At 42.2% G+C, this 27,901-nt stretch overlaps 1 protein-coding gene across 14 annotated transcripts in view; it reads right to left on the bottom strand.

Moving 5' to 3' along the window:
* MBNL2 (muscleblind like splicing regulator 2) overlaps positions 1-27,901 on the bottom strand; it is a 156,550-nt gene that overhangs the window by 102,628 nt on the left and 26,021 nt on the right. For 8 of the 14 annotated variants that reach the window (XM_073348176.2, XM_073348188.2, XM_073348195.2 and 5 more), the window contains exon 2: positions 11,958-12,764. In XM_073348176.2, coding sequence (XP_073204277.1) covers positions 11,958-12,131 — 174 coding nt within the window. In that variant the 5' untranslated portion in view covers positions 12,132-12,764. Of the gene's footprint in view, positions 1-7,879; positions 7,931-11,957; positions 12,765-27,901 lie in introns of all 14 variants that reach the window. The other 6 variants (XM_078853386.1, XM_078853387.1, XM_078853392.1 and 3 more) reach the window with 1 other exon arrangement.

Raw genomic sequence — 27,901 nt, 5'->3', positions numbered from 1 at the left:
GTTGGAAATTTCTCCTCTCCTTCCCTAACTTCTGCAATGACACTAATGTAGATCATGGTTTTGAAAGGTGGTTTGTATTTCTATCTAGTTATTTCTGTGGCCTGTATCACTGTATATCTGAGCACTTTACACAGACTAATTAATTTATCACCAGAACGTCCCTGGGAGGAAGGGAAGTTGTTTCTTCATTTTACAGATGGGGAAACTGAGGCACAGAGGGCTTTTACATTTTTTTTAAGTGACTTGCCCTAGATCACACACTACCACCTGAGCTGAAGAAGAATCATGATTAGCTCTTGGTATTGTTAATAGTGAACAGTAAAAATAAAATAAAAAAATGACAAGACTGAAACTGCTCTTGCCACCTTGTCCTATGCCCAGGCAACCCATAGGCTGTAGTATGGCAACGTCTTGAGGGTTAATTCTGTAACCCACATCTTCTCTCAGACAATCACCTTTGGCAATTAATACACATATTCTCCATCTTCTTCCAGAATTAAGGAGAGGCGCATCACAGTTATACACCTCCAGTTTTGACGACGGGTGGTATCATCTCACTCTGAAGTGGGACACTCACCATCAGTGCTGCTGAGTGGTTGAGTGGAGGTGTGGCAGGTTGTCTTCTTCTCAGCTGTCCCACTTCCTTACTAGCACTCCACCATACAGTGGTTTGTCCTATCAGTGACTCTGCCCTCTAGGCAGGTCACATATTCAAGTCTGTACCTTTCAGGGCATGCATGAAGAGTCCAACAAAGGGAGAACTTTCAGGATTAAGTCGGAGACCTCAGGGCTCCCCCTTCTTAGGTCAATATCTCATAGCTCTGACCCGTCTATCTTCGGGGTCTGTACTGCCCAACTTGATTCCCTGGATCAGTGATAAGGCCTCTGTAGTTGTCCCTCTTTAGGAGTTGGTAGGGGAGCCGGAGCCCACCATCCCCATTGGTCTCCACTACAGGGCCCAATGGTGGGCAGCTAAGTCTTACACTCTGGGGTGCTTGTGCAGTTGCCTCCCTGGATCACTTCCTACCAGTCCCCAAGGTAAAGAACTAAACACAAAGATAAAGTCTCTGACCTTCAGAGACTCACAGGTCCCTTCTTCATAGTCTTGGTCAGGTCACTATTGCCAGGCTTCAGGCAGCATAAGCTCCATCCCAGGAGTTCAGAGTGCAGATCAGCTTATCTCCACTGTCGGTCTGCCACTGAGCTAGCTGCTCCCCTTATTAAGCTCCTCTCCCAACCCATGCAGACCTTGCAGGTGCAGTGGGGCAGGGCGGCTGGGCCCAGAACAACTCTTTAACCTTCCTCCTTCCCATCATGGGATTTGTACACCCTATCACACACAGAGAGAAGTGTCAGATCAGATTAAACACAATGTGCGTCTATTTTAAAGTGCTGTTCTGCTCCGAAAAGTAATTGTAAAAATATCAAGGAGTTGCATGTTTACCGTGTCTCAATAATTTCCATATGAATTGTACTCGGTTTTCAAGACTGTTATTTGTCTGCCAGTCTTTCAAACTCAGTGTGGTCTCTGACAGAGAAACTGGATTTTCCTTCATGCTCCTTACCAGTAATTAAGATTCTACATGTTAAATTAGTTCAACTGTACCTGTGCAATTCCTCTTGCCAACCACGTGTTCACAGCTTTCACGGATTGGAACTAAGTAAGCAGTTCTTTTGATGATGCACAAGAAGGAATATGCACCCTTTACTCAAGGTTTGTCTTCATTGCAGAGTTAACGCAAATCTCATCCACACACAAAACCCCTTCATTTGAGCATGTTGGTGGTTTTAACTGAAGTTGGCAGGCTCATCAGAAGGTAAAGGCTATAGCTTGAGTGAACACAATTCCTCAGCTAACGCAACCACGCTCTGCTACTAATACAAGCACTCTGTGCCAGTCGTGTCCTATTTCGCAGCATGGTTGCTCTCACTCAAACTAGGCTAACTTGAGAGGAGTTAATTCAAGTGCAGATATAACCCAAGTTAACCCCTCAATTAAGACATAGCAGGTATGTCTACACTGCAACTAGACACCCACAGTTGGTCTCTGCCAGCTGACTTGGGCTCACGTTGCGGGGCTGTTTCATTGCTGTGTAGACTTCCAGGCTCGGGCTGTAGCAGAGGCTCTGGGACCCTCCCACCTTGCAGGGTCCTAGAGCCCAGGCTCCAGTCCATGCCCAGAAGTCTACACAGCAATGACACAGCCCCACAGCCCAAGCCCCACAACCCGGCGTCAGCTGGCATGCATCAGCCATAGGTGTCTGGTTGCAGTGTAGATATACCCACTCTTAGTTCTGTAGAAGCAGCACAGCTATTAGCATTAAAGAATGTAAAATCTTTTTTTTTATCATTGAAGGGAGACGATCTGACTTTGAATATACAAAGGGTAATATGAGACGATTTACACAGTCAGTTTTCAGAATTAAGCCACATCACAGAATTAAACTGTACATCCGAAGAACAACAAATAGAATGGAAGTTTAAACTATAACTGCCTGACAGAACCTGTACAAAGATTTTGCTACAAATTCTATGTGAATTATGTTATCTGGAAAGAATCCTCCCTCTTCTCTCCCCCACCCCCACGTTAACATGTAGCTTGTATAATGGATAAGCTTGTTTCCTCTAATGATGTTAGAGTCATCTCTGAACTTTGACAGGTCATCCCTTATTACATGTAACTCAATCCCAAAGACACAGGCTAACTTCTATTTGACCTTTAGGTATTACTATATCAAAAAAGAATTTTCTTGAGTTACGGTACACAACTCTTTGTAGGATAATCTTATGATTAAAGGATAGGCCAGGAGATTTGAGGGCTTTGTTAGGCTTTATCGCACATCTTTGGCAGGACCCTGAGAAAATTATATATGGCTAAACTTTCAAAGGTGGCCTCTAATTTGGGATGCCTGATTTTAGACACGTGACCAGAATTTTCAAATCCTCCTAAGCGGTAGCCTAAGTCGGATTTTATCAGCCCAGATGTATGCACATTTACAGCTGTAGATGTAATAAGTAAACAAAACAGGCACATCTCTCATTTGAAAAGCCAGTTTGATGAGCAGGCAAAGGCTGACTGCTTAGGGGTTTTCCAGTGTGCACAGTACAAGGATTTTCCAAAGTGCTCCTGTGTGGTATCCATTCACCTGTCCTCTCAGAGTCTGTTAGTGTGACCTTTTTTGTCCTTCTGCAACAGAATCAGGAGCCTTAACAAAGCTGCTGGGCAGCGCTTATTAACAAGCTGGTTATTAATTTACATTGTACATTCTATGAGGCAGTGAGCACCCTATTTTGTATAGAGGACAGCAAGGCCCAGATTCTGACGGGGGACTCAGTGCTACTGTAACAAATAATAATAATTTGCAACTAAAATACTGCAAAGTTAGGGATGGATTTGGAGATAAGTTTCATTGGGCTGGAATTTAAAAAAAAAAAATTTCCCCTCACTATGGACACACTTATTTGTCTCCCAGATGAGCTATATACTAGGCCTCTCTGCCCCATCATGCTTATCATAGAGTACAGTTTTGTTGTTGTGAACTATCATGCATGCTTTCTGCCTTCCAGGTTTCCCGGAAAGAGTGTAACCGAAGCAGTATTGGCAAGCCCAAACATTTAAACTAAATGAGTCAGGCTCTCCAAATATCATGAGATTTTATTTAAAATCTCATTGGATCAAAAATAAAGACATTCTGGGACTTTTTATTTGCTTTCTGGTTTTTCAATCTTAATGGTTCACATTTTCAAGCTTTTCTCTACAACCATGAGGGCCAGGAGCTAATTTTGTTTTTTAATGAAAGCTGAGATTTTCGCGTAATCACGTGAATTTAGGGGCAGAGGCTTTGCCATAAATCTCACAATATTTGATGTTGTTCTTAATTCATGCAAGTTGGTATCACTGGGAAGAGGTTCTTGGAAGACGATGGAGAAACATAGGGCAGCCCTCACACAATTTCCTTCTCACTCCCTGCACTAAAGCTGCCAAGAACACCCATGCAAATCAACTGCCAGCCACAACTCTGCAGAAATTTCTCCTCACACTCATGTTCAGCTATGTACTATTGTAGTAGGTACCCTGGGAAGTTTGCCCTGGATTTAAGCAAATGTTACATGCAGAAATTATTTACAATTTAGAGAGGGGCTGTTCCATATAACTGGCAGGGGTCCCCTACAAACTTCTTCAGTGCTCTAGAAAAAGGTGTATGAGAAATTAGTCTTACTCCCAATGACTGGAAGATCAGACCTAGAATTAATGAAATTTTAAAATAAATCCCTGCAGTGCACTCCTCTCTGTAGCATTTCTGTTCACCACTTTTTTCCTATTGTCCTCTCTGTTCCCTCATCCCACACTGCTTTAGCAATGTGCCAGACTGAAAGCCTCCTAAGACAATCTTGCATGGGGGCCAATTACCTTTTGAGGGTTTGCTAACATTTTTTAACTCTGCTCACTTTGCCTTGCTGTACCTAGGTTAACTGTGGAACAATGCCCATTTTGAGAGCTGGACAAGGAAAGAGGATGAGGGCTTTTCCCTTGTTTTCCATTTTTGCATGTGACCATGCATGAATCTATTCCGTATGGCACTTGACACCACTGGTCAGCAAACGCATGGAAGCCAAGAGTAAAATATAAACTGTACTTCTCCTTGAATTCCTGCTCTGTTACTGGCACCTAACAGCCTGGGGTCTTCAGTGCTGCATCCCAGAGCCTTCAAGCCAATTAAAAACTCCTTTTCCTCTTTCTGGAATGGCTTTCCACTACACACTGCTTCCTTTAAAAACAAGGGCTATGTTTTTACGCTGAGATCACTAATTCACTAAAATATCCTAGTGGAGACAAGGCACAGATAGATTTTACCTTGCTGTAGCTAGGGAAAGTCAATCCCATATTCCTCAACCTCTGGATGACCTCAACTAACTACCTGGGTAAGAACAACCTGTGTCTTGTCTCCATTGAGCTTTTACATCAGGATAGCTTTTTTTTTTTTTTTGCATTGATGACACATCCTCAAAACACATAGCTTTGTTAGTAGCAGTTAAAGTAGAAGGGCTGCTGCTTGACAGCCCAGGCAGACACACACCCCCACAGGCCAAGAGAAAGGGGGAGAGAGTGCCTGTTGGAAAAGTAAGGCTGGAGCGAAGAGATGGAGAGAGCAAGCCTGTAGGAACAATGAGTGACCTGAGGAGGCAGGGAGTGTGGGGGAGGAGTGAGCAGCAGGCAATTGATCAGGTGTTCAAAAAGCTAGTAGTGAAATGAGTCAGAGAATCTGATTGATTTTTGCCTACACTGTTCCCACATATTTGTTGTAGCAAAATTAAGGAAGCCCTGGCTGGTGCAGCAACAAATGCTAAGGAATGCTAAGCAACCGGGCATGCAGGAGGCCCACAATGCATGTAACCTGATGCAGAGCTGCCAAGTTCTGTGCTCCTTCATATGACCTTTATGCAAATGTAATGAGGTATTTTGCATATCTGCAAATAATTTTCATATAGCCATAAACTGAAGCATATGGTAACAGTCCCTGTCCCCAGCAGTAGCAGGTGTAGGACATGGAGTTGCACAATCCTTGCTGACTCCGGCTGGGGCAGACAGGTCCTTGAGGTTATCTGGGAATCTTGCTGGGTTGGGAGTAGGAGAGGAAGCTGGGAATAACTGGGTGGGTGGCTGCTGAGGCTCCTGGAAGTACAGGGTTCCTACAGTGCTAGCACTTCTGATGATTCCTGGGGCAGGAGGTGCTGGATTTCAGGGATCTACTGAGAGGCAGAGGATGCTAGGGCTCCCGGGGACAGCCTGGTAGTTGACTGAGGTGGGAAAGAAGCATGGGGCTGGCAGTGGGCTCCTCCCCTTGCACTGCTGTCATAGAGTCATAGAATATCAGGGGTGGAAGGGACCTCAGGAGGTTATCTAGTCCAACCCCCTGCTCAAAGACCAATCCCCAATTTTTGCCCCAGATCCCTAAATGGCCCCCTCAAGGATTGAACTCACAACCCTGGGTTTAGCAGGCCAATGCTCAAACCACTGAGCTATCCCTCCCCCCGTCACCATGTACAGCCCGCTAGTTAGGGTTACTAACTCTTACTGAAGCTATTCCGGGAGTCCCCCCCCCGTATGACGTAATTTCATTTTCTTAAAATATCCTCAATTACTTTCAATAGTCACCAGGAGATCAATGCCAATTCCGGGAAACTCCAGGCCAATTCTGGAGGGTTGGCAACCCTACTTTCCCTCCAGTCACTGCCACTTCTTGGCTGCTCCTTTCTAGCCCCAGTTTAGCTGAGGGAGCAGCAAGGGAGGACATGCCAGAGTGTTTGCTCAGCAGTCTCCACAGCAGATTCTGGCAGCAAGAAGGGGGAACTGCAGATAAATGCCTGATGTCTCAGCCAGATGTGTGAGGGTGAACAACTGAGATGCAGGCAGGTCTGAGAGGCCTGCCAATTTAATGACTGCCATGCGAGATGTGTGACACTTGGCAGTCTGCTTATATATACTCTGCTGATAGGGTGATTGCTCAACATCAGTGCCTGATTGGCTAAAGGTTTTCAAAAGCAACAGCTGACTCCGTGCATCTCAATTTTCAAGTGTCTGACTTGAGACATCTTTAAGGCTATTTTCAGAAAGTGCTGACGACCTATCCTCTGAAAAATAAAGGCCCCTTCAAAGTGTCTCTGGTTGCTCACTCAAAAATGGGGGCACCTAAATTCATCAGTCATGTCTTTCAATCTTGGCTATAGCTCGCACATCACCAGCTTGTCACATTACCACACATAATGGATAATTAACATCTAAGTCAAATTAAGGTGCTGTGACAGGGTTGGGCCAGATGGCTATAGGAGAGTAATAGAAGGCAGATATATTAGCCCCAGGTTAAGTAGGTCCCTTTTCCCTGGGTAAGGTAACAGGGAAGGTTCCAGAACAATCAGGAACCTTCTGGAGACAATTAAGACAGGCTGATTAGAACACCTGCAGCCAATCAAGAAGCTGCTAGAATCAATTAAGGAAGGCTAATCAGGGCACCTGGGTTTAAAAAGCAGCTCACTTCAGTTTGTGGTGCATGTGAGGAGCTGGGAGCAAGAGGTGCTAGGAGCTGAGAGTGAGAACATATACTGTTGGAGGACTGAGGTGTACAAGCATTATCAGACACCAGGAGGAAGGTCCTACGGTGAGGATAAAGAAGCTGTTGAGAGGAGGCCATGGGGAAGTAGCCCAAGGAGTTGTAGCTGTCGCACAGCTGTTCCAGGAGGCACTCTAGACAGCTGCATTCCACAGGGCCCTGGAGGGCTAGAACCCAGAGTAGAGGGCGGGCCCGGGTTTCCCCCAAACCTCCCAACTCCTGGTCAGACACAGGAGGAGTTGACCTGGACTGTGGGTTCACAAAAATGGCCAAACGGAGGGCTGCCGTGAAGCTCCAAGGCGAGCAAATCCACCAATAAGCGCAAGACCCACCTAGGTAGAGGAGGAACTTTGTCACAGTGCCCAAAGTTTTAAAATCTGACAGCTCTCTGGCACTTGAAGTGGGTGCCTCATATGCTCTCAGCAGTAATGCTGCAGCAGCCAGTCAGGTAGAAACTGTTCACAAAAGAGACCAAGGCTTTGTCTACGCACTGAAATTGCATAAGTTCAACTTAAACCAGTTTTTAAACATTTACTTAAACCAGTGCAAAACCCTGTTTAGACACACTCACGTCAGTTTAAGGGTAGCTTATTTTGATTTAGTTTATACCTGTTCCTAATCAACTTAAGATAAATCAAAGTAAACCAGGTTTACATTGGTTGAAGAGAGTCCACACACCAGTTTTAACAGTCCTTTTTAAATCACACCTTTAGTTAAATCAGCACGATCCTGCATGTACACAAGCCCAGATATTTGTTGGTGGCACTTACCATGGAAAAGGAAACTTTCTTCTTTGGGGACAGTCTATTCTGTGGAAGAGGCTGGAAAATAAAGAAATGGAGGACTCTGCACCAAAAAAAAATAAGAATAAGCTGACTAAGCAGAGGCTGGAGAGAATACTCTGGGCAGCGATGGGGGGAAATGAAAATGAAAATACAAGAGGCTGCATTTGGCTTAGGGCAGGGATGCCCAACCTACGACCCAGCAGAGCATTTCATAAGGCCTGTGGCCTGCTTCAACATAATATACTAACAGCCGATTCATTAGCGTTTTGTCATCATGTTTACATCATTTTAGTTTACACAAGTGTGCAAACAGACAGTACTATACTTAGAAATAACCTATCTAAATACATACAAAACAAGCTGAACATAAAACATAAATCAGTAAAAGTGATTAACTAAAATGTGTAGAATCTGTTTGGCCCACACAAGGTTGTGCTTAGGTTTATATGGCCCTCCTGTATAATAAGGTTGGGCACCACTGCCTGCAGGAGTCTTGATGGGTCCAAGTAGCCACACCATGAAAGAGTACCCAGAAAGCATTATTTAGCCAAGTCTTCTTCAGCACACTTGCAGTTTAACTTTTACTTTTCAGCACTACCATCCACCTCCTCCAACTGGCCCAGCTTAACCCCAAGCACTTTACGCTTCCTGATGCTATCATACTCCCCAAAACCCAGAAAAAAAGGTTCAAGTCACTCCCACCTCCCTTCACCCCAATCAAGGACACAGTCAGACTGTTAAGTTGCAGTCTATTGGTATGTGCAAAGTTACTCTCTGAAGAGTGTCAGTTTGATTTGGATAGTACTTTCTGTTCCTTGGCACTAAAACATCCAGCCAAGGACAGACAGCTTCAGTGAGCCAGGACTTCCAATGGCATGTTCCATCCAGCCCTAGAGAAAATGAACCTGAGTTGATAGAAGACGAGGGATGAAATATTATGTCCTCATACTATCTTGGCAGCCCTTCAAAGGAAGGCCAACTCCTGTAACCAATGGGTCTGAGCTGGGGGATTGGAGGGAAAGGTTCTCTACCACCTTCCTTCATCCAATCACCACCCATAGCATTTTGGACTGACACTGGTTCCATTCAGAAAAAAACCCCAAACAATCATCTCTTTGGTCAGCATCCTTGCCAGGATCATGAGGCAGCTAGTTTTAGGGACTGGGACATGGACAGTCATTCCTAGTGGTCAGAACACGAGTCATGTACCAGAAAACAGAGCCAAAAGGTCAGAACCAGAGTCAGAGGCTAGATGCCAAAACTAAGGGTCAAGCCAGATAAGAATGGCCATACTGGGTCAGACCAAATGTCCATCCACCCCAGTATCCTGTCTTCAAACAGTGTCCAATGCCAGGTGTACCAGAGGGAATGAACAGAACAGGTAATCATCAAATGATCCATCCCCTGTCACCCATTCCCAGCTTCTGGCAAACAGAGGCTAGGGACACCATTCCTGTCCATCCTGGGTAATAGCCACTGATGGACCTATCCTCCATGAACTTATTTAGTTCTTTTTTGATCCCTGTTATAGACTTGCCCGTCACAACATCCTCTGGTAAAAAGTTCCACAGGTTTTGTGAAGAAATACTTCCTTTTGTTTCTTTTAAACCTGTTGCCTATTAATTTCATTTGGTGACCCCTAGTTCTTGTGTTATGAGAAGGAGTAAATAACACTTTATTTACTTTCTTCACACCAGTCATGATTTTAAAGACCTCTATCAAATCCCCCCCTTAGTCATCTCTTTTCCAAGCTGAAAAGTCCCAGTCTTATTAATCACTCCTCATATGGCAGCCGTTCCATACCCCTAATCATTTTGTTGCCATTTTCTGAACCTCTTCCCATTCCAATATATCTTTTTTGAGATGGGGCGACCACATCTGCATGCAGTATTCTAGATGTGGGTTTATATAGAGACATTATTATATTTTCTGTTTTATTATCTATCCATTTCTTAATGATTCCCAACATTCTAATTGCTTCTTTGACTGCCAATGCACATTGAATGGATGTTTTCAGAGAACTATCCACAGTGACTCCAAGATCTCTTTCTTGACATTCGGAGCCAAAGGTCAGAATCAGAGTCAGAGGCCGAATGCCAGGGCCAAAGGTCAGAGTTGGAATCAGAATCAGTGACTCCAACCAATGGTCAGAGTCAGTGCCATAGGATAGCGGCAGGGATCACGAACAAAGCAGCAAAGCAGGACTCAGGCAAGAAGGCAATGTAGCAGCCAGTCAGGGCCTCTCCCAGTTGCCTCCTTCTGGCTTAAGTAGTACATCCAGACCAACTGGTGGGTCCAAGCACTCTTCCAATCAAGATTCCTGTGGGTGGTGCCTCTGGTGGGGCTAGGGATCCATGAGCCACTCAGCCCAGCAAACTGCTAGATAGTGGCTAGGATATGTGGGTTTCTTAGAGACCTGTGCACCCAGGTTTAAGACCCGTGGAGCCTCAGACCTATCTCCGCAGAATTGCCAGGGAAAATCCCTCCCCAGAAGGCTTGACCCAGACAAGGAAATGCTGTCTTCTTCTGCAGAGAGGTTTGAAATGAAATTAACCAGGTGTCTTGCTCCTGCCGAAGAACAGCTGACCTCACCAAATAACTAGTAACCCCAAGCTAGTGGAAAACAGAGAATGAGAGTGGTGCAGCCAGTTCCTTGTGCTCTGCAGTGAAGTCAAAGTCCACAATAACTGACTTCAGATGGGGGAAATCCAACGCTGCACAGCCTTGCTCAACAAAGCCAATTACCTGGTCACACAAAACCTAGACAGGCCTCCCTCTCATGGCAAGCCCAGTGAGCCAATCTCTTGCTTTGGTGGTAGCAGCAACAATTGTTTGTCCTCTTTCCCGCAATCATTTTCATTCCCACTACAGCCAGATATGGGTCAGGGTGTTGCACCAGCCCCGTCTTTGAGTGGTGTAAATTCATGCTGTAGCTAATGGATAAAATTGGCAAAATCTCAGCCAACTAAAAACAGAGAAAACAGTAAGTACCCCCATTGCCTGCTCACCACAATGTTCTTTCCCACCACATTTCACTTATTTTTTCCTGTATCCAAACTCACATTTTTGATAAACTCTACACTTTCATTATTCTTTAAATGACCGTTGTCTTCATCACCAGAAAGCCTCAGATGTTCTCACAGGCCACCTCTCCAGCACCAACCTGTCATTAAAGAGAAATCTGAACCAGCTTCTGGCACCTTAGGAGTACCCTGAACATGCCTATCATTCAAGTTGTATTTCTCCCTCCTGTCAAACTGATTGTTGTTTCTCATGCTAAAAATATGCATACATACTTAAACATAAAAAGCTTTGGTCTCAAAAGTCCTGTAAGTTTATGCTTTGTCTGTTTGTTTAAAAAGGCTAATGTTTTAAGATATGAGAAGTTAGGAAATATGATTGGCCACTAATGTTAACTCATAAGAGTGTACTTGTAAGCTTCCACTCTATTCTTAACTTACTTCATAGTCTATACAGTTGAAACAGCAGTACATACGACTAGTAATGCTATGGACTCAGCTTAGACCTGCCAATACCTAGAGTAGGCATGATACGGCGAGTTAAAGTTGAACAAAAACACTAACCCAGGAACCTATCCTTGCAACAAAGCCTGTTGCCAACTCTGTCCACATATCTATTCTTCTGTGGATCTAAATTAAACCCTTTAATTTATTGTAATTTGCTTTATTATCAATGGCACAATGGCCTACGTTTTAAACCAGACATTTGACATGGAACAGTGATAAAGCATGAAAAGTACTCATGTGAACACAATGGACAAATTAGATGTCAATAATTGTGCATTCCACAGTCTTATACAGTTTGGATGTGTAAACAGACATTTACATCTGACAGGAAAACACTCAAACACAAATTCTTTTAAAGCTTGCATAAACAAAACTTAAGACAAACAAAATCTGCATCACATGCAGTACTCCTAGAACAAATTGTTTTGAATGGATGAACGTTAAGATGAAATTATTGTTTATATTTTTGATGTAAAGTATTTGTAAATTATTTGTATTTTAGCATTAGCATTAACACATGCAACTTTCTTCCTTACCTTTAGGGAATCAAAGCAGGCAATAACTCTTCCATTTTCAATCTGGCAACTTTTGGGGGGATGTGCAAATTTGCATTCCTCATCAGAGCGTGAACAAGTTCCTCTCTGAAACTGTCGACACACTTCTAATGTCAGCCATTTTGTATCTCTTACAGGAGCAACATTCAAAGCCATGATGAAAAACTGATTTAGGTTTTGTGAATGACTATTAAGTGAATTATGCCAAGCCAATCTACAACAATTCCAAAAGCTATAGTTGAGAGAGAGAAGCTCTGTGCTTTTTTTCTATCGGCAATGAAGTAATAAATTGCTTAATGGAGCCCAGTACACACCAAGCAGAATGAGCAAAGACAATTTATCAGCAAGCAGTCACTCATCAATCAATATGTCCCACTTGTAGACTTTTGGCTGCAAAAAAATCATGCTCAGTAGCATCTCTGGCTGTAAAATATCTGAGTCTCTTGATTGGATCACTGACAACAGTTTTAAATAAAGTTACTTCAGTGCAATGGCACTCCTTGAGATAATATTAATTCTTTGCAGGCTGCTTGCTGGTATCGATTACACAGGAAAAGCAATGTAGTCAGCTTATTCACGTCCTGGCAGTAATTCTTTCTTCAGCTTTTTTAATATGGAAGCTAGTTTCACATCAAGCAATTGGCAAACCAAGACAGTTGAGGTGTCTTCTGTGACATAGAAGGTCAGGGCAATGTCTAGCTGGCAGAGATAATATTTTGAAAACACATTCAGGCGTCGCAGTCTTCTCTTGTAAAAGTGACTTCACAAAGGCACTTTTTAATAATTGACCTGACAAAACAAATAAAATATCAGTTTATATTCAACCTTTTAAAAAGCAACATTTTGAAAAACAATCACCACCTTTTTATCATGGACACTGAAAATGTGCAGTTACTGCAGTAAAATAGTGCAGACTTAAATTAAACAAAATATTAAATAGCCCCTTTCATGAAGTTATTCACGACAAGGGAATAACCAATTAAAACAGGTATTGCAGCAATATTCTAGGCAACAATCGAAAAATTGGGAATGACTTAAACAGATGAATGTAGAAGATACAATAATTAGGCATGCTGCTTCAGAAACAATTCAATCTCATGTGCTTAAATTCCAAAATAATGTATTAGAGCCACAGTTTCCAATTAATTTATCAGTTAGTCCTTTAGATTGCACTATTGAGTGTTGTAAACAACTACTTATTATTCATTCTGTTTATAAAAAATGAAGATGGTAGAATTTTGTATGAACTTCTTGTCTCTTGAAAAAAAAAGGGGGGGGTATCTTTATAATAGGTAAAACCCCTGTTTCTAACAGAAAGAATGTTAATTGGATTTTTTAAAACTACAGACTATTTCTAAAAGGTTTCATGTAAGGCTGCAGTAACCTTCTAATTGTTTAAATATTCTTTCAGCATTTACTTTTATTGTGAACCTAAATTTTTTCTTAAGTAAAATGATATTCGTGGTTCTTTATTTTTATAAAGTATAATTGAAGGCCAATGCACTTGACACAAATGTAAATAACAATACATTACTACAAAAATAAACTTTATCTGTAGACAAGATGACTGTAGACATGATTTCTGCTCTAACTCTGCTTTAAAAACATACAAACTTGGTTGAATAACTAAGTGTTTTATACAGATTCTACTACACCAAAGAAGTGATTACTTTTTTAGAATAATGAAGCTATTTTGTATGCTAAGTAGAATCCACAAGGTCATTTTCTATTAAAAATACATTGAGAAGAAAAAAATCATATTTTGTAGTACATAGTTCTATAAGAAGCTCCATCCATACTTTTAGAAAAACTGTGTATTATATAAAAACGAGGAGTACTTGTGGCACCTTAGAGACTAACAAATTTATTTGGGCATAAGCTTTTGTGGGCTAATACCCACTTCATCGGATGCATGTAGTGGAAAATACAGTAGGAAGCTATATATACACAGAGAACATGAAAAAATGGGTGTTGCCATACCAACTGTAACGAGACCAATTAATTAAGGTGGGCTATTATCAGCAGGAGAAAAAAAACCTTTTGTAGTGATAATCAGGATGGCCCATTTCAAACAGTTGACAAGAAGATGTGAGTAACAGTAGGGGGAAAGCAATTGGCATGGGGAAATAGTTTTTACTTTGTGCAATGACCCTTCCACTCCCAGTCTTTATTCAAGCTTAATTTAATGGTGTCCAGTTTGCAAATTAATTCCAATTCTGCAGTTTCTCATTGGAGTCTGTTTTTGAAGTTTTTTTGTTGGAGAATTGACAGATTGACAGAGCCAGAAGAATACCCAGAAGTCACCTATTCCAGGACAGGCCCAACAAAGAAAGTAACAGAACGCCATTAGCCGTCACCTTCATCCCCCAACTAAAACCTCTCCAGTGCATCATCAAGGATCTACAACCTATCCTGAAGGACGATCCCTCACTCTCACAGATCTTAGGAGACAGGCCAGTCCTCGCTTACAGACAGCCCCCCAACCTGAAGCAAATACTCACCAGCAACCACACACCATACAACAAAAACACTAACCCAGGAACCTATCCTTGCAACAAAGCCTGTTGCCAACTCTGTCCACAAATCTATTCAAGGGACACCATCATAGGAGCTAATCAATTCAGCCACACCATAAGAGGCTCGTTCACCTGCACATCTACTAATGTGACATATGCCATAATGTGCCAGCAATGCCCCTCTGCCATGTACATTGGCCAAATCAGACACTCTCTACGCAAAAGAATAAATGGACACAAATCAGACATCAAGAATTATAACATTCAAAAACCAGTCAGAGAACACTTCAACCTCCCTGGTCACTCAATTTCAGACCTAAAAGTCACAATTCTCCAGCAAAAAACCTTCAAAAACAGACTCCAATGAGAAACTGCAAAATTGGAATTAATTTGCAAACTGGACACCATTAAAAAGGGAAGAAGGAGGATCCTGGGAACTACAGGCCAGTCAGCCTCACCTCAGTCCCTGGAAAAATCATGGAGCAGGTCCTCAAAGAATCAATCCTGAAGCACTTGAATGAGAGGAAAGTGATCAGGAACAGCCAGCATGGATTCACCAAGGGAAGGTCATGCCTGACTAATCTAATCGCCTTTTATGATGAGATTACTGGTTCTGTGGATGAAGGGAAAGCAGTGGATGTATTGTTTCTTGACTTTAGCAAAACTTTTGACACGGTCTCCCACAGTATTCTTGTCAGCAAGTTAAGGAAGTATGGGCTGGATGAATGCACTATAAGGTGGGTAGAAAGCTGGCTAGATTGTCGGGCTCAACGGGTAGTGATCAATGGCTCCATGTCTAGTTGGCAGCCGGTATCAAGTGGAGTACCCCAAGGGTCGGTCCTGGGGCCGGTTTTGTTCAATATCTTCATAAATGATCTGGAGGATGGTGTGGATTGCACTCTCAGCAAATTTGCGGATGATACTAAACTGGGAGGAGTGGTAGATACGCTGGAGGGCAGGGATAGGATACAGAGGGACCTAAACAAATTGGAGGATTGGGCCAAAAGAAATCTGATGAGGTTCAATAAGGATAAGTGCAGGGTCCTGCACTTAGGACGGAAGAACCCAATGCACAGCTACAGACTAGGGACCGAATGGCTAGGCAGCAGTTCTGCGGAAAAGGACCTAGGTGTTGACAGTGGACGAGAAGCTGGATATGAGTCAGCAGTGTGCCCTTGTTGCCAAGAAGGCCAATGGCATTTTGAGATGTATAAGTAGGGGCATAGCGAGCAGATCGAGGGACGTGATCGTTCCCCTCTATTCGACATTGGTGAGGCCTCATCTGGAGTACTGTGTCCAGTTTTGGGCCCCACACTTCAAGAAGGATGTGGATAAATTGGAGAGAGTCCAGCGAAGGGCAACAAAAATGATTAGGGGACTGGAACACATGACTTATGAGGAGAGGCTGAGGGAGCTGGGATTGTTTAGCCTGCAGAAGAGAAGAATGAGGGGGGATTTGATAGCTGCTTTCAACTACCTGAAAGGGGGTTCCAAAGAGGATGGCTCTAGACTGTTCTCAATGGTAGCAGATGACAGAACGAGGAGTAATGGTCTCAAGATGCAGTGGGGGAGGTTTAGATGGGATATTAGGAAAAACTTTTTCACTAAGAGGGTGGTGAAACACTGGAATGCGTTACCTAGGGAGGTGGTAGAATCTCCTTCCTTAGAGGTTTTTAAGGTCAGGTTTGACAAAGCCCTGGCTGGGATGATTTAACTGAGAATTGGTCCTGCTTCGAGCAGGGGGTTGGACTAGATGACCTTCTGGGGTCCCTTCCAACCTTGATATTCTATGATTCTATAAATTAAGCTTGAATAAAGACTGGGAGTGGATGGGTCATTGCACAAAGTAAAAACTATTTCCCCATGCCAATTGTTTTCCCCCTACTGTTACTTACATCTTCTTGTCAACTGTTTGAAATGGGCCATCCTGATTATCACTACAAAAGGTTTTTTTTCTCCTGCTGATAATAGCCCACCTTAATTAATTGGTCTCGTTACAGTTGGTATGGCAACACCCATTTTTTCATCTTCTCTGTGTTTATATATATCTTCCTATTGTATTTTCCACTGCATGCATCCAAGTAAGTGGGTTTTAGCCCATGAAAGCTTATGCCCAAATACATTTGTTAGTCTCTAAGCCACAAGTGCTCCTCATTTTTTTTTGCTGCTACAGACTAACACGACTACCACTCTGAAACCTGTGTATTATATGACAATATTTAATAGTGTATATTATAATGTAATTAAAGACAGCATTACAGTGCTTATGTACAAGGGGGCACAGTTAAGGTTACACATGCAAACTTAACTTTGGTATTTCCTGACTTTGAGTGCCTAACCAATACTGACCAAAATTTTCAAAAAAGTCCGAAGTTTGGCTTCCAAAACCATATTTAGGCAATTAAGTAAGTGGCCTGATTTTCAGAAGTACGGAGCATCCAAGCAGCTCCCACTGACACAGACTCAGGTGGGACTTAGAAAGTGGAACAACTTGGTGAGTGGGTATTTAGAGAAGAAACTGCCCTTTGTAAGAAGGACAGGTAAAGAGTTGTTTGGGAAGCTGTGGGTTGTGGGGGGAGTGAAAGAGAGAGGAAGAACAGAGGAAGATTCATAAACGGATACATTCCAAGGCCAGAGGGCACCATTGTGATCATCCAGTTTGACTTCCTATATAACACAGGCCATAGAACTTCCCCCAAATATTCCTAGAGCAGATCTTTTAGAAAAACATCTAATCTTGATTTAAAAATAGCCAGTGATGGACAATGTACCATAACCCTTGGTAAATTGTTCCAATGGTTAATTACCCTTGCTGTCGAAAAATTACACCATATTTCCAGTCTAAATTTGTCTAGCTTCAAATTCCAGGTATTAGATCCTGTTATACCTTTCTCTGCTAGATTGAAAAGCCCATTATTACATATCTGTTCCTCATGTAATCAAGTCATCCTTTAATTTTCTCTTTGTTAAGCTAAATAGAACAGCTGTTTGAGTCTATCACTATAAGGCAGGTTTTCTAATCCTTTAACCATTTTGTCGTGGCTCTTCTCTGAACCCTCTGCAATATATCAACGTTCTTCTTGAACTGTGGCACCAGAACTAGATATCGTATTCCAACAGCGGTCACACCAGCACCAGTCACACCAGCACCACATACAGAGGTAAAATAACCTCTCTATTCCTACTCAAGATTAATTTATTTTACGCATCCTAGGATCACAGTAAGAAGAAAAAAAGTACTTGTGGCACCTTAGAGACTAACAAATTTATTTGAGCATAAGCTTTCGTGAGCTATAGCTCACTTCATCGGATGCATACAGTAAATATATTCAAGCATAAGCTTTCGTGAGCTACAGCTCACTTCATCGGATGCATACAGTATTTCCACTGTATGCATCCGATGAAGTGAGCTGTAGCTCACAAAAGCTTATGCTCAAATAAATTTGTTAGTCTCTAAGGTGCCACAAATACTCCTTTTCTTTTTGTGGATATAGACTAACACGGCTGCTACTCTGAAACCTAAGATCACAGTAGCTCTTTTGGCCAGAGCATCACATTGGGAGCTCATTTTCAGCTGATTAATCACCACAACTGCCAAATCCGTTTCAGAGTCACTGCTTCTCAGAAGAGAGTTCCCCATTCTGTAAGTGTGACCTACATTCTTTGTTCCCAGATGTATACATTTACACTTAGCCATATTAAAATGCTTATTGTTTGCTTGTGCTCAGTTTACCAAGCGATCCAGATCTCTGTGAATCAGTGATCTGTATTCTTCATTATTTACCACTTCCCCAATTTTTGGGTTATCTGCAAACTTTATCAGTGATGATTTTATATTTTCTTTCAGGTCACTGATAAAAATTTTAAAAAGCATAGGGCCAAGAACCAATCCCCATGGATGGAACTCCACAGAAAACACACCCACTTGATTAGTATTCCTCATTTATAATTACATTTGAAGACCTATCAGTTAGCCAGCTTTTAATCCATTTAATGTGTGCCATGTTAACGTTATATCATTCTAGATTTTTAATCAAACTGTCATGTGTTACCAAGTAAAATGCCTTACAGAAGTCTAAGTATATTTCATCAACACTATTAGCTTCATCAACCAAACTTGTAAACTTAAAAAAAGACATAAGGTTAGTTTGACAGGATGTATTTTCCATTAACCCACGTTGATTGGCATTACTTATATCACCTTCCTTTAATTCAGTCTTTCTATTATCTTGACCGGGATCGATGTCAGTCTGACAGGCCTATAATTGCACCAGTAACCCGATTTACCCTTTTAAAATAGTGGCATAACATTAACTTTCTTATGGTCTTCTGGAAATTTCCCAGTGCTCCAAAACTTATTAAAAATCAGCCTTAATGGTCCACCAAGCTCCTCAGCCACCTCTTTTAAAAACTCTTGGATACAGAGTTATCAGAACCTGCTGATAAAATGCCTAACTTTAGTAGCTACTTTTTTAACATTCTCCTGAGATGCTGGTGGAATGGACAGTGTTATCATATATGACATGACTATGTCATCTGTTTTTTTCCCCAAATACAGAACAAAAATATTTATTGAACACTTCTGCCTTTTCTATATAACTATTGATAATGCTACCATTTCCACATAGTAATGAACTAACACCATTGTTAGGATTCTTTTAGTTCCTAATATACTTTTAAAAACTCCTTATTTTCCTTAATTCTGCTGGCCATAGAGTTCTCCTTGTGTGCCTTTGCTTCCCCTATCAATTTTCTATAATTCATACATTCTGATTTATATTCATAACTCTCAACTTCCCATTTCTTCCATTTGTTAGATATTTATTTATTTAACAGCTGCCTTCACTTCCCCTCTAAATCAGGTTACTTTTTTAGTCAGTATGGCCTTCTTCCTTGATTGTGGCTTCTTGGGTTTCTAATAAAGTATTCTTAAACAATTTCCAACTATCATTCACAATTTTTTCTGATTAAATTCTTCCTGACAGCTGATCTGGATCAAGATTGTTTTCAGCTTTTTGAAAATAGCCCTTTTAAAGCATTAAGTATATATATCACTGATCTGGATTTTATTCAATTTGCACACTATAAATGTAATCAAGTCATGATTTGTATCTAAGTTACCATTAATTTTTACTTCTATGATCAGTTCCTTTTACTTCTATGATCAGTTCCTGTCAAGATGAAACAATAACTAACAGAAGATGTGGAAATGGTAGAAGTGTTTAATTAATTTTTTTGGTTTAGTTTTCACCAAAAAGGTTAGCAATTGGATATGTAACATAGTGAATGCCAGTGAAAATAAGGTAGGATCAGAGGCTAAAATAGAGAAAGAATAAGTTAAAAATTACTTAGAAAAGATAGATGTCTTCAAGTCACCAGGACCTGATGAAATACATCCTAGAATACTCAAGGAGCTGATTGAGGAGATATCTGAGCCATTAGCAATTATCTGAAAAATTCTGGAAGAAGGGAGAGATTCCAGAGGACTGGAAAAGGGCAAATATAGTGCCCCTCTGTAAAAAGGGAAATAAGGACAATCCGGTGAATTGCAGACCAGTCAGCTTAACTTTAGTACCCGAAAAGATAATGGAGCAAATAATTAAGCAATCAATTTGCAAACATAGAGAAGATAATAAGGTGATAAGTAACAGTCAGATTTGGATTTGTCAAGAACAAATCGTGTCAAACCAACCTAATATAGCTTTCTTTATCAGGATAAAGATGTAGATGGGGGGGGGAGAAGTAGATGTGATATATCTTGACTTTAGTAAGGCTTTTGATACTGTCTCACATGATCTTCTTATAAACAAACTAGGGAAATACAATCTAGATGGAGCTACTACAAGGTGGGTGCATAACTGGTTGGAAAACCGTTCCCATCAGTGGTTCACAGTCAAGCTGGAAGGGCATATCGAGTGGAGTCCTGCAAGGATCAGTTCTGGGTCTAGTTTTATTCAACATCTTCATCAGTGATTTAGATAATGGCATACAGAGTACACTTACAAAGTTTGAGGACAATACCAAGCTGGGAGGAGTTACAAGTGCTTTGGAGGGTAGGATTAAAATTCGAAATGATCTGAACAAACTGGAGAAATGGTCTGAAGTAACCAGAAGGAACAATCAGTTGCACACATATAAAATGGGAAATGACTGCCTAGGAAGGAGTTCTGCAGAAAGGGATCTGGGGGTCATAGTGGATCACAAGCTAAATATGAGTCAACAGTGTAATACTGTTGCAAAAAACATCATCATTCTGGGACGTATTAGCAGGAGTGTTGTAAGCAAGACATGAGAAGTAATTCTTCCACTCTACTCTGTGCTGATTAGGCCTCAACTGGAGTCTTATATGGACAAATCGGAGAAAGTCCAGAAAAGAGCAACAACAACAAAAATTAAAGGTCTAGAAAACATGTCCTATGAGCGAAGATTGAAAAAAAATTGGGTTTGTTTAGTCTGGAAAAGAGAAGACTGAGAGGGGACATGATAACAGTTTTCAAGTACACAAAAGGTTGTTACAAGGATGAGGGAGAAAAATTATTCTCCTTAACCTTTGAGGATACGACAAGAAGCAATGGGCTTAAATTGCAGCAAGGGCAGTTTAGGTTGGACATTAACAAAAACTTCCTAACTGTCAGGGTGGTTAAGTACTGAAATAAATTGCCCAGGCAGGTTGCGGAACTCCATCATTAGAGATTTTTAACAGCAGATTAGACAAACACCTGTGAAGGATGGTCTAGAATTTAAATAATCCTTAGTCCTGCCAGGAGTGCAGGGGACTGAACTAGATGAACTCTCGAGGTCCCATCCAGTCCTACGATTGTAGGATTCTATTAAGTCTAACATAGAATTCTCCTGGATTGGATGCAGGTAGGAAATCGTCATCTATAATTTATAGAAATTCCAAGGATGTTTTAGTCCTGGCAGCATGAGACCTCCAGTATATGTCACTGTCACACTGTCCAAGATCACACAGCTTTTTCCTCTATACATTATAAATAGGTCCAATGAGATTTGATGGTCTCTAGCAGACATCAACTAGTATCCCATCTTGCGCTTTATCTGTTAGGACATTGATCCATAAACATTCAGAATCATTTTCTTCTGACAGGTTTCAGAGTAGCAGCCGTGTTAGTCTGTATTCGCAAAAAGAAAAGGAGTACTTGTGACCGATGAAGTGAGCTGTAGCTCACGAAAGCTTATGCTCAAATAAATTTGTTAGTCTCCAAGGTGCCACAAGTACTCCTTTTCTTCTGAGTTATCAGTGACTCAGAAACAGGTAATGCTATTTTTGACATACAGTGCCATTCCCCCTCCTTTTTTGCCCATTCAATCCTTCCCTAATAGGTTATAAGCACTGATTTTAAAATTCAAATCATGGGAATCATCCCACCAGGTTTCAGGTAGATTAAATTTATGCTTATAAATTTGCAATTCCAAATCCTCTTGTTTGTAACCCAGGCTCCTACCATTGGTGTATAGGCAATTAAAGACTTGAGGAAGAGAAGAGTTTAAGTAGTTTGGGAGAGGTAGGCCAGACTGGGAGTATGTCTACACTAAAAACTTAAGTCGACCTATATTAGGTTGACTTACAGTCATCACACTAATTACTGCGGTGGTGTACGTCCACATTACCCTCCTCAGGTTGATGGCGTGCGTCCTCACCAAGAGCGCTTCCACCCCCTAAAGGGGAGTGAGGGGAGCTGAGAGCCTGGTCTCTCAGCTCTGCTGGCAGCTCCCTGCTGGAAGCCCGGCTGCCCCAGAGGTTCCCGACGGGCTTTCCCTGCCCTATCTCCCCGTTCCCTTCCAGGAGCGGGAGGGAAGCCACCCAGGGCTTCTTGCCTTCCTCTTCCCCACCAGGAGCATAGTCCAGCCACCCGGGCTTCCCTCCCGGGCTCCCAGTAGGGAGCAGGGTACAGCTGCCTGGGCTTCTCACTCCACGTGCCAGCTGGGAACCGGGACCAGCCACCCAGGCTTCTTGCCTTGGCTCCCAGCTGGGAGCGGGGTCCAACCACCCAGCTCTCCAGAGGAGCAGGGAGCAGCTGGGCCCTAGATGTCTGGCTTTCTTGCCCTGGGGAACTGTGAAATTGACAAGAGAGCTCACAGCCAATGTAAGTAACACAGCACCTGCACAGACACTGCACTGCCTACACAGTGTCTACTAACTATACTGACATTAGCACACAGACACGCACTACACGGACATAAGCCCTACGCCTCTTGTGGAGGTGGAGTTATGATGTCAGTGTCGTAGGGCACCTACATAGGCGGGACAAGGCTGTAGTGCGTGCACTGATATAATTCGGTTAACATAAGCAACATTACATCGACCTGTGTAGTGTAAACGGAGCCTGGGGTATTTGAAGGAAGGGAAGAAAGTCAGACAGCTTTGGGAGGCAAGAATTGGATAGGGAATGAGAGGAGAGATTGTGGAGGAAGAAGGAAGGAGACTTAAAGGAAAGGAAGGGAGAAGGAGAGGATTTGGAGGAAAGACTGAAGAGAAGTGAGCATATGGGGAGAACTGAGAGAGAATTTTGGCAGGAAGGGAGGACAGAGTGAAAAGACTGGGAGAGAGGTAGGGAAATCCAGGGGTTTAGTGGAGAGGCAGAAGTGAGTGAGGGGAAAGAAACAAAGGATATATGGAATGGGATAAAGGTGACAGATTGGAGAATTCACAGGTGTGCTACAGCCACGAGTTTCTTCCTCAGACTATACCCCCTATGAACGGGTTCTCCCAACAGGTGAAGTGTGGCCTCTGAAACCCGCAGAAGTCGTCCCAGGTTGGGGACTATTATTAGTGTGTTGAGGGTGGGAGAAGGTACACGGCTGGGGCACTCCTGCGCGCTGGCTATTCCCCAGCTGCAATGGTCACAGGTGATCTTGAGTAGCCAGACACAGGAAGGAAGCTAACCAAAGTAGTACAACCATCACCAATAGAGAACCCCATGGGGCTGGGACACTGTGGTTTTGTTGGGGAGGGTCTTTGTTTCTTTCCAACTTTGTGGGCAAAATTACTTCACTGCCTGCAATTTCTATTAAAATTACTGTATCCTCTACTTGTAACACACCAAACACACATACACTCCCCGTAATATAAAAGTTAAATAAACAATAATACCCATTCATTGACATTCAAAATATGAAATCTTGGCAGTGAAGTTGTAGAAAAATTTAGACATGATAAAGATAAGGAATCCACATTATTTCAAGGTTCATCCTGCTTTTATTGTTGTTTACTTCATTTTGGGTCCATCTCATACCTTTGGGTTTTGTGGGATTGAAGATATAACCATACAACCAAAATATGCCCATGAACATAGGCTGTCACAGAGTAATGAAATAAACCCATACAAGTTAATTTGTAGACTCTAAATAATTTAGCCTTGGAATGTTATTCCCATTGGGCAGATGGAAAAACCGAGGCACAGAGGAGATAAATGTCTTGCCCAAGATTACACAGGAAGTCTGTGGCAGAGCTTGGACTAGATCCCAGATATCTTAACTCCCCAGTGCTATGTTTTAAACCTCAAGACCTTCCCTCCCTCCTCAAGTTAGGTATCATATTATTCCTTTTTGATAATGTATTTAATTTAGGATTTCCCCTTTAACTTTTAAGCCAAACAAACAAACAAACAAACAAACTTTGTAAATAAAAAAAGCAGAGACATTTAATTAGTAACCCCCCAAAAGTTCTAACTATGAGAAGTGCTGAGCAACTGAACTCAATGAGTTGCAGGCATTCAACACATCATAGGCTCAAGCCTTACACTTGTGGATTAACAGGCCTTGGTAGAGCTCCTAGCTGGAATGTACAGGCTTTTTAAAGCACTTCTCTATTTACACTGTCAAGCTAAATATAAAATATGAGCTTCTTTGGCCCAACAGCTTTGCTGTATCACAGTGACAGCCCTGAGTAATGAAAAAGCTGAGGTTTCATGGATAGGCCTTGCTTGTGCTTCAGTGGCGGTGGTCATGAGTACTTTCTGCTGGCCTGGTTATGAACTAAGGACCTGATCCTTCAAACTGATATGCACAATTAATAGCCCCCAGCACAGGAGGATCCCATAGTCCCAGCACAGGACATCAAATGGAAACAGTGGTTTCAAAATTAAAACAATTTTCCAGTTATACTTAGAGCACTAAGAAATAAAAAAGCATTAGGTAGTTCTATCCCACCCAGCCCTCAGTATTATAACCACACCTGAACTGTTCCATACCAAATGTCAACAACAGGGCTTGATTCACAACTACCTTGTACCTTGGTAGTCATTTACAACTGAGCAAAGTGGTGCTACGATAGCATTTTACATCCATTTTGCACAGATGTAAATGACAACACAAGGTGAAAGGCAGGGGAGATAAAGGCGGTAAATCTAATTCCAACTGGAATGAATGAATGGCTACAAAATACATGCCCAGCAAGAACCTTACCATTCCTGTCTGCACTTGCATGCTCTTTTCCACTAGAAAGAAATGCCCATTCTGAACAACTGCAGATTCATTTATTTAATATTTATATTGAAGTCCCAAAGGCCCACATCAGCATTGAGATTTTAGTGTCCTAGGTGCTTTACAAACATATTACATACACAAAAAAATATTTAAAAAACCATTAGGTTGCAAAGTAAAGTACTCAAATGTTAGGAAATGCCAGAATTAAGATTGCCCATGCAACCTTATAAAAGTATGCCTGCACTACAAATACTATGTGCAGCATTGTAATAAGGACAGTACAGTGATGGAAGAGTTTTTTAAATCCACTCACTCAAGAGAGGGATGTGCCTCTACAATAAGGTTGCCCAAGCAACCTTAATTCAGCCCCCTTGTGCATAACATATACATTATGATACAATTTTAACAACATGGTTACATTATTTTTTCCATGGGGATCCTGCCACATTTGCTTATTTTTGAGTGCTTTTGACTTTGTGACCATTAAGTTCTTTTAATGTAGGGTTTTTTTGTATGTAATTTCCTCCGTTTTTAAAAAAGCAAACTGAAAAAGAAAATTCTATCATATGGAATGGTACTGATCCCTGCATGGGTCATTTACAGGGTTGGAACCTATAGACTCACAGCACAGACCTCTGCAACTTGAATTAACAAACTAACTGGTAGTAATAGTTACTCTCTAAGTGTACTAGTCATTAGAGGGGGAGGAGATGCAAAGTTTGGCAATGGGTTTCCCTGCCATTTACTAGACTGGATGAAATTTAATAGCCTGTGATACGTAAGAGGTCAGAATAATGATCTAATCATCCTTCTGGATCTCAGGAATTGAGGATCTGGAGGTGAGTGTGCATTATTGTTAAAAATCTTTCTTCTCCTAGCATATCTCCCCATCCCCCAGCCAGCTTCTATACCCCTCTGCATCAGGGAAGATAACTTCTTACTCTTCCCTGTTGCCTGGGCAACATCAGTCGGAGCAGTAAGAGCAAAGGAGAGACTATTCCCAATCACAGTTCCTGTGTTGGTGCCACATCAATCCCTAGCATCAAGGAGCAGCGATTGCAGGGAAAGTCCTACTCAGAACTTGCTGCCCTGGGCAGCAGCATACCCAATGCAGACATCATCTTTGGAGAACTTAGCTGTCAAACTAACAAACCTCAGCAAATTCTGAAAGGTGGTTTTCAGAGGCTAATAACATCTACCAAATGTAGGTGGATTTTCACAGGGACAACAAAAAGCATGCATCTGACGCCAGGGTGTCCCTCTTGCCAAATTTCAAACTTGAAGGTGATAGAAACCATTTTTACTGGAACTTTTAATGGAAAGTCTTAGACCAAATAGTTTAAAGTTTATCAAAGCTATAAGTGAAAACAGGGTCTTGTAATAGAAAGTTTTAGGCAACCCTAACTATAGGCATCACTTAATAGCACTGCCTACAAATCTGACAACATGACAGCACCCCTGCCCTGAACAGCTTACAACCAGAACAAACAAACAGATGAAAACTTAAGATCCCAGGTTGTTGTGAGCCTCGATGTTCAGTGAGCTCTAGGGGCTTGCTTAGGGAAAGCTACATTACTCTTAAATTTGACATTCCCTTCAATCTAGGGTTAAGAGTAATTTGCTGAAGCAGTGGCTCCTGCTAGAGATAACAAGACAAATATAGGCAGCATGCGAAGGAATACAATCTCTCTCAGAAGTCCCAGGATAACCCTAGAGACTCCGACATGTTGAGTCTCTAGCTAATTCCTACAGATGCCTCCCCAGACCACTGAACAGTAGTCTAAATATTGGGAAATTTTATGCTGCATGGTCCTTCCTGAAACCTTTTTCACAGCATTACTACTGGGATTTGATCTTTAGGGAGGAATCTTGTTTCATTCAGTCTCTAATTCTGCACACCCTGTTTCAAGTAAGAGATCCCAAGCATATCTGTTTTAGGAAAATAAAGTGGAGGCTTTTACCTTGAATCACTGGTGGTATATTATCAGTTATATATTAACACACACACAAAAACCGCAGTTGTGAAACAGCTAGGGATGTTACAAATAAATATATCCGACCCAAAAAAACAAAACATGGAAAGTTAAGCCCCTTAATGGTACATGCCCTCTACTCCTCCACTCACAAGCAACACTTTACCATAACCCCTGCACAGTACAAACCAGGCACTGCAAGCATAACTCTGCACCCCTTTCACACTTCTGCACACACACTTTCCCCTTGCCACAAGTAGTTGTGGCCATTTGGTGTAGTAGTAGGTTGTTTCGAGAGAGGTAGATTGGTAAGGATGTGTGCAGAAAAAGGATTAATGGGGATGATGAAAAGCTAGTACAGAAATAAAAGGTTTGATACCGTGATCCGTCCAAAGCCACTATTATGGCTAAAACACATATAGCAGCAACACAGTAATGTTTCAGAATACACACGGGCTGTACACTTTTTCCAACATGCTTCTATTACGAGAGGTATCCTGTTTACGATTACTCTGTAAAACAACACTTTTACATCTATAAGAGAAGTGCTAATGTCATATAATAAAAGCACTAATAAAATAAGAGAGAACAGGGGCGGGCAAACTTTTTGGCCTGAGGGCCACATCGGGGTTCCAAAACTGTATGGAGGGCTGGTTAGGGAAGGCTGTGCCTCCCCAAACAGCCTGGCCCCCACCCCCTATCCGCCCCTTCCCACTTCCTGCCCCCCTCACAACCCCCAACCCATCCAACCCCCCCTGCTCCTTGTCCCCTGACTGCCCCCTCCTGGGACTCCCTGCCCCTAACCACCCCCCTGGACCCCACCCCCTATCCATTCCCCCCGCTCCCTGTCCCCTGACTGCCCCCCCGGGACCCTTTGCCCCTTATCCAATCCCCCTGCTCCCTGCCCCCTTACCATGCCAGTCAGAGCACCAGGATTGGCAGCCACACTGCCTGGCCAGAGCCAGCCACACAGTCTAGAGCACCGGGG

The sequence above is a fragment of the Lepidochelys kempii genome, chromosome 1, assembly GCF_965140285.1.
Source record: "Lepidochelys kempii isolate rLepKem1 chromosome 1, rLepKem1.hap1, whole genome shotgun sequence".
NCBI classification, from domain to species: domain Eukaryota; kingdom Metazoa; phylum Chordata; order Testudines; family Cheloniidae; genus Lepidochelys; species Lepidochelys kempii.
This window is presented reverse-complemented; position numbering and strand designations above follow the sequence as displayed.